We start from the raw sequence: 12,555 nt of genomic DNA, 5'->3' as shown, positions 1-12,555 counted from the left end.
TTCAGTTCTTCTTAGAATTTCAATCTATATTAATTGAAAATTTAAAGAAGTGGCTTATAGAGTTGCATGAATACTAAATGCATGTATTGATTGAGTTTATGAAATTGATGTACTAATATAAGAAGACATTCTTCATATAAGAAATGATATCTTGGTGACTATAAGCTATATATGCAGCAACTTGGAACTTCTAAAGACAACATCAGTTGTCATTTTTTCCATCCATCCTGCGCACCTCTTCTTGTTCTCTTTCTCTTGCAATTTGCCATGGAGAAGCAGTTGTTGGGATTTTTCAAAAGAAAACGGCAGAGCTTGCATTATCTACAGGAAATATAGGGTTAAGGAAGAGCACCTTAACCAATGGCAGAAAAAAAGGATGGTTCAAAGTAATTTATTACGATAAAACATCACCGCATACTTCGTTTCAAGATCTTCTAGCAAAGGGACGAGGTAGATGGATGGAAGAAAGGGAAAAAAGAAAAAAAGGTGTCCATTAGGCAAAGGAGAAGAACCTGGCGGAAAGAAAGAGAAACCCATGGATCTCTCTCCATCTGTGCTGCTGCTGCTGCGGGGGGGTTGTCTCTGAGTCCTGAGAACAGTAAAGAACTTTGCCGCCCATGTCCTTGTCCTTCTTCTTGCCTCGAAAAGGAGCTTCTTCAGAGCAGCGCATGTGTAGCCCAGTTCTCTTCATTCACACCCTTCTACACAAAATCCCCTTCACTTTTTCTTTGCATGGCTTTACCACCCTCAAAGTTCCAACTAAGAACCTTTTACCAATCCAAAATCAAGCCTCGAGTTGCTCCATTTCCTTTTTCTTCCATTAACAAACACAACAGAAAGGCCAACTAAAAAATGGCGATAAATAAGGTGCACTGTACCGATAATAGTGCTAGATTTTGCATTAATAATATTCTTCTCCAAAGAAAATGCTGCCAAGGGAGAACAAGGGTTTAGAGTTGTTTTATGTTTTGTTATGTTGCGTACTAGAAAATTGAGTAGGCTGGCTAATGTGGATTAGGTGATGATAGCTTGGACTGAGAGAAAAGAGGAGTATGAAATGAGCTGTTATGGTCGGAGTTTGTAGGGCAGCAGCGAAGAAACCGATGCAGCTACAGTGTAACATATTCATAGTTGACAGAAAGAAATCACTAGAGCACAAGTACATTGAATCATTTCCTTTCGGATAATTTTCTAAATTTTTTCCTTTATTTCCACGGTTTTCCCTTTCTGGGTCTTTTAAGAGGGTATCAAGAGCTACAACTAATTAAGATCTGAAATGTAAGAAAATGAGTGAAACTTCACTGCCAAAATGTAGTGCACCAGATCGGAAGACGGAGTGAGAGAAATTACGAGAAGAAAAAAAAAGGTCATCATTTTTCCGTTCTCTTCTTCCTCAACACCTAGCTCTTTGTGTTGCGGCCATTCCTTTAAGCTTTCTCATCAAATTGAAACCACCAAGGATTCATAGATTTGTACAAGCATTCTTAAATCAGCACAAAGAGAAGAAAGCATCTAAATATGATAAAAACGAGAAAGGAGAGAGAAGAAAGCCTTAATACTGCAACCATAATTGACCCCAGCTAGTTGGGTCTCCGGCAAGGCTTCCATTCACAGTGCAACTTAGTAGAGAGACTAAACAAACAAGAGCAGCTCAGTACAATCAGTACGGGGGACGGCCTCCTCCGGTGGCCCAACTGTATGCCTCGGCCGGCAGTTGGATATTATTGAGTAGATTCGGCGGCAGACCGTGGAGAAGAGGTGTGTTGGGATCTAGAAGCTGCTGCTGCAGTGGTGGTGGTGGTGAATCGCCAACCAGTCCCGGGGAGTCGAGAGGCCCCGGGGCTGGTACAGGCTCCTCCTCGTCCAGAGGGAGCCTCTCGTAGGCGGCGTTACTGAACGACGCCGCCATTATAACCACGGGGCCCGACGCTATCAGGGCTCCGACCACGCTACCGCCCACAACCTGCCCCTGCCCGCCGGCCAAGTAGATCGTCAAGCCGGTCGCGGCAGGGGGGGCGGGCGGGGGCAGAAAGGATCCGGACAGCGAGAGGATCTCAAAACAGCCGTGGAGTGTCACGACGGCCCCCGGCGACGCAGGCTGGCGGAGGGTGACGTTGGTGACGGTGCCGCTGCCGCTGAGGATGCAGACACCGCGCTGGCGGCGGCGGGCGAAGGTGGCAACAGTCTCAGCGATGTCGCACCCAGCCGCGATCTCCATCACATGCGACCGCAGCGCGTTGGCGCTGTCCTTCGTGATGATGATCGGCGGCTTCGGCTTGTTCTTCGATCCGGCGGGCCGGCCGCGGGGCCGCCGCGTCATCTCCCCTTCTCCGCCACTGCCTGACAGCGGTGCGGGCACCAGCTCCTTCCCCTCGCCGCTGTTCCTGTCGCTGTTGTCGTGGATGTTACTGTTGTTGATATCCTCGAGATCCCGTTTCTCGCCATGGTTCATGCCGCTGCTGCCGCTGTTCTCCTCCTCGGCCTTCGGTTGCTGGCGGTGTGGGAGGTGCTTCTGCTGGTGGAGGTGGTGGAAGCCTCGGGTGTGAAAGGGAGGAGGGAGGTGGTGGCCGTGTGCAGATGCCGCCAACGGATCCATTCTTCCTTATATTGTTCTTCCCTTTATCCTATCTTCTCGTCCTCAATTTTCTTAGAAAATGAAACAGTGCAACCGAAGCAAAGAGAGGACTAAAGAAAGGGAGCAAGAAGAAGGTGTTGAAAGCAGATAGGTAACCAGTGGTAGGGTAGTTCAATTGATTAAGAGAAAAGGGAAAGACTAACGGAAAGACTGCTGTATTCCTCCCTCTTCTTCTCCTTTTTTGCACTGCCCGACGAAGCTGAGGAGTCCCCACCGGAATCTCCCAGCCAGATTTCCATTCTCCTTTGCTGCTCCTCCTTGGTGGTGCACGTACTTGCTCTTTGGTGGCTGGAATTGTTGGAGTTCAGGAGGATGGGGAGTTTTGGAACCGGTTTAGGGTAAGGGTTGGTCAAAAGAAGGAGATGGATGATGGTTTTGGGGCTATTTAGTCTGGGCTTGGATGGCAAAGACAGCGCGCATATGGGCGGTAGATGGGCCCCTTCCACCCCCTCTCTCTCCCCACGTTATCGTACTCTCCTCGTCAACACGTTTGCCTCTCTATATATCTTTCCATTTCCAAATCTCTCCTCTTCTCTTGTCCTCTTATCTTCCTCTCCTCTTCCATCTTCTCCTTCTAAGCAAGCAAAAGAAAGCTTTCTTTCTTTCGTCTTTCCATCACTTTGGTTCTTCTTTGCCAGGGATGTCTCTAGCTCGGAAACCATCCAAAAATGGCCCCATCTTGCTTCTTTTTTACGTTCCTAACCCCTACAGGAAACCCGCTGACCGGGGGAGCCGGGATTGCTGTCGTAAGCCCCAGCGTGCTCCCCACGTCGTTGACCCGTGGACCAGGGGAACCCTCGTAATTAAGTGAACCATCTAGGGGCATTACGGTAATTGAGACGACGCATGTGGCTCCCTTTATTGAAATTTTCCAGCGAGGTCAGGCGTTGTCGTAAGGCTCGAATCTCGGGAGGAACCCATGAATGGACGAGGGCCCCACTACTCCGTCGATGCCATGTGGCAGATTATCGGCCGTTTATCTTGATCAAACTCCCAGTGTGGGGTCCATAACCGACGTGACTTCTCGATCGTAGCCGTCCAACAGCTCCGAGCATGGATCGGTGGTCAAGCAAGAAGGAGCACGGATTGGACGCCCGCTGATCCCCTGCTGCTCCGCCCAAATTAGCGCTCCCCGCGGCACACGTATCGGAAGGAAATTTTTTTTGGCCGGGGAATTCAAAGGGGAAGTACACTGGAACGCTACCGAGATGGTAGCGTAGTAGAAGCGTGGCCTTACTTTCAACCAAGTAATTCCAAGTTCGAAACGCACGGACATCGATTAAATTGTAGAGACCGGATGCTTCCTGCTCTGACACAGAGTCTGGAAGGATGTATCGCTCTGCTAGTAGCTTCGGTGATGCCAGTTGTAACGTACTCACATGTGATATTCGTGCCAGAGCTCAAAGGAGTAACCGAGCCGAGCTCATGGATGGAAAGGGTATGAGTAAAACCGGCTGGAGTGCCCAATACACGGTCATTTTTACCCACATCGAACATTTTTCTGGCGGGGTGGAGGCCCAGTGAGGACTGCTACGCTGGGTGGGCTTGTCCCCCCCCCCCTAAAAAAAAAAAAAAAAAAAAAGTGGGAAAAAAAAAAAAAAAGTACACTGGAACTGGCTGGAGACCTTTTTTTTTTTTTTTTTCTGCACCCCTATAAGAGAGAGAGAGAGAGAGAGAGAGAGAGAGAGAGAGCGATAAGAGGTAAAGGGGCAGAGAGAAAACAGGAATAGGTGAGATGGAGAAAGGAGGGAGTGGTACTATCCCATGGAACGCTAGGTTTCTGCCTGCAGGGAGTGGAGAGGAGTGGCTCAAAGGCTGAAATTACAAAGGGAATGTAGGGTGATGCTGAGAAAAAGAGGGTGCTTTTGTGTCAGAAATAGCAAGCTAATTAATGAAATATTTAATTATAAAAATTATTATTAGATACAATTAGTAAAAATGATTATATTGTTAAAAAATAAACTAATATTTATTTTAACAAAATAATTTTCAAAATTCAAGATTAAATAGTTCTCTCCTCTTAGAGCCCAGAAAAGACTTATAAACAAGTTAGTTCGAGATCTAAAGAAGTTTTGGAAGGGACTAAACTTCTAGTAACAAAAGAGCTATTCACAAGTAGCAGTTGTAAGCTTTTTTTTTTTTTTTTTTTTTTTTTTGTTCGAGTTCAGAATAGATAATTTGTAGATTGAATAACCTATTCCTTAGTTCCAACAAAGTGTATGTTCAAACATCATAGTTAATTTAGAATTTTTTAGTTATTTAATTCTTGGTAGTTGTATTCGAGAGAGAAAGTTATGAAACTTATTTGGCAAATTACTAGTTTTGGTTTTGATTTTTCAAAATTATATGAAAATACTATCCCATACCTTAAATTATTTTATTATCTTAAGAAAAGAAATTTTTACTGCTCATATTTTTTTTGACACACTATGAGTTATATCTAGCCAATATAGAGTATGCACTCGTCTATATAAGAGAAAAATATATGCACAAAATTATATAAGGAAAGCATAGTAGCACCAGTATTACTACTAAGTATGTGAAGTGATCTACGAAGATTAGATAATTTTATTGAAAAATGATTAGAGATCATGCCGATTTATGCTTTAAACATGCGTTTAAACATGATTGGCCATTCATGTGCAAATGATATTGGTTGACCCACTTGTATTTTTAAATTTAATTATCTTGAGTTGATCATTCTTTTTCTCAAGCGACTGGTTGGAGAGGAAGGAAGCCAAAGGAGATGTCACCTATGCTAAAATAATATAATATTTTTCAGAAATCTCTTATTCTCAGAGAGGATTGATAATCTAAAAGTTATTCGGCTAGAATCTGACACACCTCCTTCTTTCGTTCTATTATTTGGATCACCGAAGAGAATTTGAGTATTAGCTTCGTACCACTTGGCAATATGGCTAAGACTTGGAAGAAAGAGCTCGTAGGACAAATAAAAAAAAAACAGCATCTGAGAAGATGTTGTATAAAGATATTATTCAGTTACGGACCAACTTATTAATTGTGAGATATGCAGCCATACGACATCTACGGAAGCCAAGCGTAATCATCAAATAAGTGTTGGAAAGTATCTCGGATCCCAAATTAGTGCCAAGCTTCAATATGGACGCTATTCCCATGTAACTGGCCACCTTTTAATTTTTTTAAAAAACAAAGTACGAGACAAAAAAAAAAAAAAAACCTTTGAACTGATTGCTATATTATAGCGTGATTAAAAAAAAAACAGAAAAACAACTTGAAAATCAACCCTTAGAAAGTTTTTTTGAAAAACTAGATGTAAAAACGCGTGCAGACGTGTATTTAATCCCGCATCAATTATTTACTAGGTAGATCTTTGAAACTTATACAAAATTAAGGAACCAAATAATACTTTCTGGCTAACTTTTTTGAGATGAGGTTTTAGATTGTTACAAATAATATAAGAGCGGATTTGATCCATAATTTATGTGGATTAATGTATACTGCAGCATGGATCCATTGAGGCTGACCATGGGCCGATCGTGGTGCTTGTAATTAGATTTGAATGAATTTAAACTCTTAAACTAACGATAATGTCATAGCTTAAATAGTAAAAATATGTGAGGATCCGTGCAGATGTATTGTTTAGTCTCACATTGGTTACTCGCTAGGTAGACTTGGGTACTTATTCAGAATTAAGAAACTCAAACAATACCTTTCAATTAGCTTTTTTTTGGATGAGGGCCTGTGTTGTTACATTAACAATTAGATTTGTATAATGCACAACTGAGGAAAAAAAAAAAAAAGAGGCAAAACTATTTCTTAAATCAAAATTTTATTGATTTGATTTTTCAAAAAATAGAGGATTTATTTTACAGAAATTAGTTATGCATTGTAAGTGAGGTAAAAGTGTATTTTCTGATGGCAAAATGGCACACAGAATCATAATAAAATATTTCTCATATTCAACACTGTTATTTATATATGTAGTGCAGACAAAAAATATTGATAGACGTTAGGAGCACGGTTGCCATCCCAAACAGCTTTCAGATCTCTCGTACTTTTAGGGAAGGAAACCAGCCTTGACTGGGCTGCTAATATTGGTTATTTATAATATTGCAACTAGAATCATTTGGAATGACCAAGATCCTTCAGGTGTGAACAATTTATTAAGTTGAAATGCATGCTTGGACTCCCACAGGGTATATGTAGTCTGATTTACCCCACAACGAGAAGAAAAGGGATAGCTGTTATGATGGTCATTATTGGCCAATACTAGGGAAACAATGGAGAGTAACAGTAAATAATGACACTATATATTGATCATCGATCCATCAAATAAGTCGAATAATTTTTAAATGACTTCTCTAAGTTATCATTTCCAATTTTAACTAACACAGAGATTTGTCGCTTCAAAAAATGTAGCATAGAGATTTTAGAGATTTGATTAAACTAGAAGAATTATTTTAACTAATATATAGTGCCTAATTTAAATAACATAAAGAAGGTAGTATATTATGGCTGTTGCTTAATATCCACTATGTTTCCATACAATAACAGTAGAAAACACCTTGAACATCAATTTGTTAGGCTATTTTCTAAGCCACCCATCCATGAATCAATTTTGTGATAAAAGAAGAAAGACCTTAATTTGCTTTCAATGTGTTCGAGATCGCTGCTTTTATTCCAATTTGAGATATGCACATGGGTCGGGTTAGTTCAGGTTAGAGGCTAAAATGAGATGAAACTGGTGACTATCGATTTTCCCATGTTTGGACCCAATACAAATCATTTTGTGGATTAGTTTTAGCTAATACAAATTTTGGACAAAACATATAATAATAACATAAAAACTCGATACATTATTTTAGAAGACAAAATATAACATGAACCATGAGCATAGGATACAATAAAGCATGAAAAGATATGTATGTTAGTTTATAAACTATATATATATGGTTTGGCTGGGTCAGAATATTAGGACATCCAACCCCTGATCCTGGAAATGAACTAATTCAATTAGTGAGAATTGGAACCAAACTAATCTATATTATTTAGACCTTGCACTGATGATGTACTTCTTATTATCTGATGAAATATTTCTCAGAAAACATTTCTATATCAAGAACAGTTGCTGACCATGCCAGGGACCTTCTCTGTTTTTCAGTTACTATATTTTGCATAGGTTGTCATTCTTGGATTCCATCAATTTGCCGCAGCAGATTAGACCTAGATGGCTATAATTTGATTCCAACAGGCAACAGTATAACTTAGAGGTCATCAATGCCTGAAACGAATTGTAATTAATCTAGCTTCGATACACTTGCAGAAAGTCAAGGCTTAGACTATCTAGGAGCGTTTAGGAAAACAATCCAAGCTTTCTGTTGCATGAATATATTCATAATCTCTCAGAAGTAGAGCACATATCTGTAGTTTGATACGGTAGAAATTATTATAAGGTCTTAAGGTTTTCATTTCTTATTTAGGTAGAGTTAGTAGTCTATGAAATTAGAGTTTATAGTGGTGGATTAGAATCTTCACATATAATGTGAAGATTTATTTAGAATTATCTGAATGCATTGCGGGGGCCTCCTTTCTACCAATATTGGCCGACAGTTTGGAGGTTGGAAGCATTAATTGCTTCAGAGCGTTTAGTCTGTGGTCTCTATATTATGAATTGCATAAGCTTATGTTTGTACACTGAGCCTTCAACAGTAGACAATAAAAGCCATGTTAATTTTCTGAAAATGAAAAACATTTGTCAAAAACCGGGCACTGATTCAGTGAAAACAGGAGGAGGTTCCATGTTCAAGTCTTGGACGGTCATCCCAAGCATTTGGACATGGATAAATTGGGAAAAAAATCGTAATTCTATCCATTCCTTTGTTTCACTGCCATTTTACCATCAGCCCCTATTGCGCATACTAGCACAATTACATGCAATTTAAATGTAATGGTCCAGGGAAAGAAGTGTAAACTAGTTTAAAATGACATGTTATTTATAACTGGTCGATGTGTCAAAAAGGAGGCTAACTCGGTAATCTTCGTTCCATGGAAGGTGAAATAAAGATAACCACGGGAGAGCTCCCTTCACTCTCCAATTTCTTTTCTAGTTTACACTTTAACTCATCTTCTTGTCAACGAAGTTACAAAGTCCTTAGCCGATCAGCTACCATCGTTCAATCAAACAACATATTTCTCCATCGTAACATTTATGGCAGGTAAAGTGAGTAGCAAACAAATAACGAATAATTATGATCCATGGTTAATTAGCTAATCTAAAGATGGTTACCAATGGTTAAATGTATTTATCCCCCGTCTAACTCTTCAGCATCCAAACACAGCCTACATATGTAAGGGACGTTAAAAGCTTGATAAATAGTAGCTAATTGAATTAAGGACCGGTTGTACATGTTAACTCTAAAAAGAAAGAAATGGAAATGAGAATCATTTGCAATTGCAATCCGAAATGTTTCCTTCTTCAATTGATCATGGCAAATAAAACCCTTCTCTATCTCTCTCTCACCCACACACACACACACACAGAGAGAGAGAGAGAGAGAGAGAGAGAGAGAGAGAGAGAGAGAGGTGGTTTTACGGGATTATGTTATCTCCTAATCCAACAAGATGTGGACATGGATGTGGATAAGACCAAACTTGATTATTAAATCCAAGCCTCCCAGAGGATTAGCCCGATCCTCTTATAATAAGCACTTCTCCTAAAGTAATCCTCTCTCCGCTTCATGGGGTGCAAGCCAAGCCCTGAGAAATCCAAAGGCTCAAAGTTTCAAGGGACCTAACATATATAATTTGTCGGACAACGGATTGGAACTCCATAGCCGAAGGAATCGACCGCCCATGCATATATACAGAACAAAAAGTTCTTAAATTCCGGGTGGAAAACGGTGTGGATGCTGAGTATCTGTCCTGGGCTGGGGGACATCATGTGCACGTAAATTAAAGCCGCCAACATCGGCAGCCGGTGGAGGCGCGGTCCAGTGCCCAAGGCTAAGGTGGTGGCACTACGTGCCATGCCGCATGCATGGTACGAAGACTGTCTCCACGTCCCGAGGCCGTATGACGCTATCCCTTCACTGGGCTTGTCGGACAGGTGCCCGCCTGGGGTGGAGCAACCGAGCTCACCTCACGCACCCAGAGAACCCAGACTTTCAGATGAGCTGGTATAAGAAACCAGAGTCATCAGCACCCATGCTCGTCGTCTATAATTGGTGGTACCCGTGGAGCATGATATTGTGATATTTTGATATAAATATTCTAAGTTAAAGGTTCATTTTGTGGCTGTTGAGTTGAATCATTTGTGTATGCAGTGTAGCTACAGGCAGATACATGATTGATTATCAACATCATGCATGCACCAACCAGCAAGTCATAATCCACCATGCATTGCACTTAGTTGGAGCTTCATTTATCGCAGTTATGCGATAGATCAAAATAGAAAGCATATTTTGGTAGGAAACTGGCATTAGGAGCTTGTTTAGGATTCTTGGCTCGTACTTAGTAGACCAAAGTTTCAGTTTTGGCAATGAAGCTTTTTAAGCTTGGATCTTATTGCAACAGTAAAATTACTTTCGGAATGTTATAGATTCGAAATATGAAAAACAACTCTGTGCATGAGACAACATTTAAACTAGACTCGAAGCTCAGGTTTAAGTTAATCTCCATCCAAGCTCAGGTTTAGTATTTAATATTTTGTTCTCTTGAATTTATGACTAAGGATTAAGATTTTCATTACTGATCTGAAATTTCATGCAATCAGACTTGGAGTCAATCAATCCATACATAAGGGTACAAAATCTTTGTTTCCTTCAATCCTCGGTAAACTCTGACCGAGTGGAGTTTCCATAACCCATCAACACATGAGCAAAGAGCACAAATCCAAAAGAAGACTGTCGAGAAAAGGATAGGTAATACAGGACAGAGCATGCCATGCTCTGTTTTAGTAATCACATGACTATGGAGTGAGATGGAAGGACACATTTAGTGAGCATACGTAAGTCTGACAGGGGCAAGAACACGATGCAAGGGAATCGAGTGGTTAAGCTGGGGCAGGCAGATAGATGGGAACAGAGAGAGAGAGAGAGAGGGAAGGAATGAGAAGAACGCCAAGGCCAAGTTGTCACATCTCTGTCTTGCTCGTATCGGATGAGCGCATTCACGTCACCACACACGAGAAGCCCCAGTAGGCGACGCGTACGGTGCGCTGACACCCACACGCCCGCCAGCCCATGCCCTTCCCCTCTCCCCCTCTCTCCCCCTCTCTCCCTCTCTCCTTCTTCCTCTGTTTCCGCGGCCACGAGAGGATCCCAAATGACAGGGTCGGGCAGGAGGGACCCGGCTTACGAGGAGTGGGCCCATGCGCCATACCTTAGCTTGTTCGCGTTGCCGGGTCATGACGTGGCGTGACCGCTGATGAGATTCATTTCCACAGGTAAGTACCGAGAAGAGAGGGTAGACGGACCCAGTCTAATAGCCACTCCCCACAGGGTATTTATTACCTCTTCGTGTTTAAACCATTCAAGATCAAATGAAAGATGCATGTTATCCACCGTAAATATATACTCCCATATTTAGATTGAGATACATATAATAATTTTTAAAAAGAGAACGCAACATTGTGTATCCGATCATGGCTGCTAAGCAGACACTTTTGATTTATGAATTATGATCTTGTTTGGAATTGCAGTAAGCAATAGAACTTTTAAAAATAGATATAAAAAGTTATTTGCTGTTTAGTAACTATATTTTTAAAGTATTATAAAGCTTTAATATATGTTTAGTAATCAAAATGAGAAAATATTTTTAGTATAATAAAAGGACAATAAAAAATATTGTTTAGTATTGCATTGTAAAGTACAATATAATATAATATTGCATAATATTTGTTGCTGGAAATTGGACCCGGGGGCGATCGTCGGTCGAGGAGGGGGAGCGGCGGTGGACACAGGAGAGTGGCGGTCCGTCGGCGGGCGACGTCCTCCGTCGGGGTGCCTGCAGAAAAGCCGGTGGCCGGGTTTTCCGGCGCCGGCCCTCCGATGCTTAAGTCAGAAGGGGGCTATCTGTGTTCAAAGGAGAAAGAGGAGAACGGTATCTTTTGAGTTTTTTTGTCCCTCCCCCCTTTTGAGAAGCAAGGGTTCCCTTTTATAGGGGGGTCGGTTTACCTGTGATGTGACGGGGCGAGGCCGTCGTACGGCTCGGCATGTTGCTTGGACTGACAAACGATCGGGTGAATCATTGCATTGATGTCGGAGGTGAGGCCGAGATCAGAGGCTTATCACAGTTGATTGGACTCCGCTGAGCTGATTTGCCATGGAGAGCCGTAGGTCCGTAGATAATAGGAGCCATGCGCATTAATTGTTGAGTAAGCCGGAGGTGCGCATTAATAGTTGAATAGGCCGGAGAGTCGCATTAATTGTTGAGTAAACTGGGAGTTTGCAGAGGTCATACGCAATAAATGCTGGGGCAGTGGCAGGATATGGCCCTCGGCCGGACTTTGGAGGGGTTCGGCCGTAGTAGGTGGTCGACAGGGACAGACCTTTGGGGTCGGGAATTCTCCAGGTCGGACGTTCTGAGGTCGGACGTTCAGAGGTCGGACGCCGACCTCAGTCGTCCAAGCTCGGTGGCTATGCGGCCTTTTGGAGGTGGGGTTACTATATTGCTGGGGAAAAACTGTATTCCCCCAACACTACCCTCCGACTTCCGAGTTCGAGCGGCTTGCCAGCTCGGACGTGGGAAGTAGAGGTTGTCATTATGGCTATTGAGGCCGAAGGGGGTCACGTTTGCACCCTTACGTACCTCGAAACTTTTAAAACGGAGTCTGCGCCTTTTGGCTCTTCGAGGTCGCTCTACATGGCGAACTTATACCGGGGTTTGCGTCCTTACACATCCCGAAGCAGCTACAACGGGGACAGCACCCTTTGGATCTC

General features: G+C 42.3%; 1 protein-coding gene across 1 annotated transcript; it reads right to left on the bottom strand.

Annotated features, from left to right (window-relative positions):
• Positions 1–1,279: 1,279 nt before the first annotated feature.
• LOC103717409 (AT-hook motif nuclear-localized protein 26) lies at positions 1,280–3,215 on the bottom strand. The gene has a single exon (XM_017845255.2). It carries the CDS (start codon positions 2,594–2,596, stop codon positions 1,661–1,663), a length of 936 nt encoding a protein of 311 aa, XP_017700744.2. The 5' UTR covers positions 2,597–3,215; the 3' UTR covers positions 1,280–1,660.
• Positions 3,216–12,555: the final 9,340 nt, after the last annotated feature.

The sequence above is a fragment of the Phoenix dactylifera genome, unplaced genomic scaffold (assembly GCF_009389715.1).
Source record: "Phoenix dactylifera cultivar Barhee BC4 unplaced genomic scaffold, palm_55x_up_171113_PBpolish2nd_filt_p 000352F, whole genome shotgun sequence".
In the NCBI taxonomy this organism is placed as follows: Eukaryota; Viridiplantae; Streptophyta; class Magnoliopsida; order Arecales; family Arecaceae; genus Phoenix; species Phoenix dactylifera.
This window is presented reverse-complemented; position numbering and strand designations above follow the sequence as displayed.

Bases quoted from the DNA above. Each gene is read 5' to 3' on its own strand.
- LOC103717409 (XM_017845255.2), bottom strand. From the start codon at position 2,596: ATGGATCCGTTGGCGGCATCTGCACACGGCCACCACCTCCCTCCTCCC.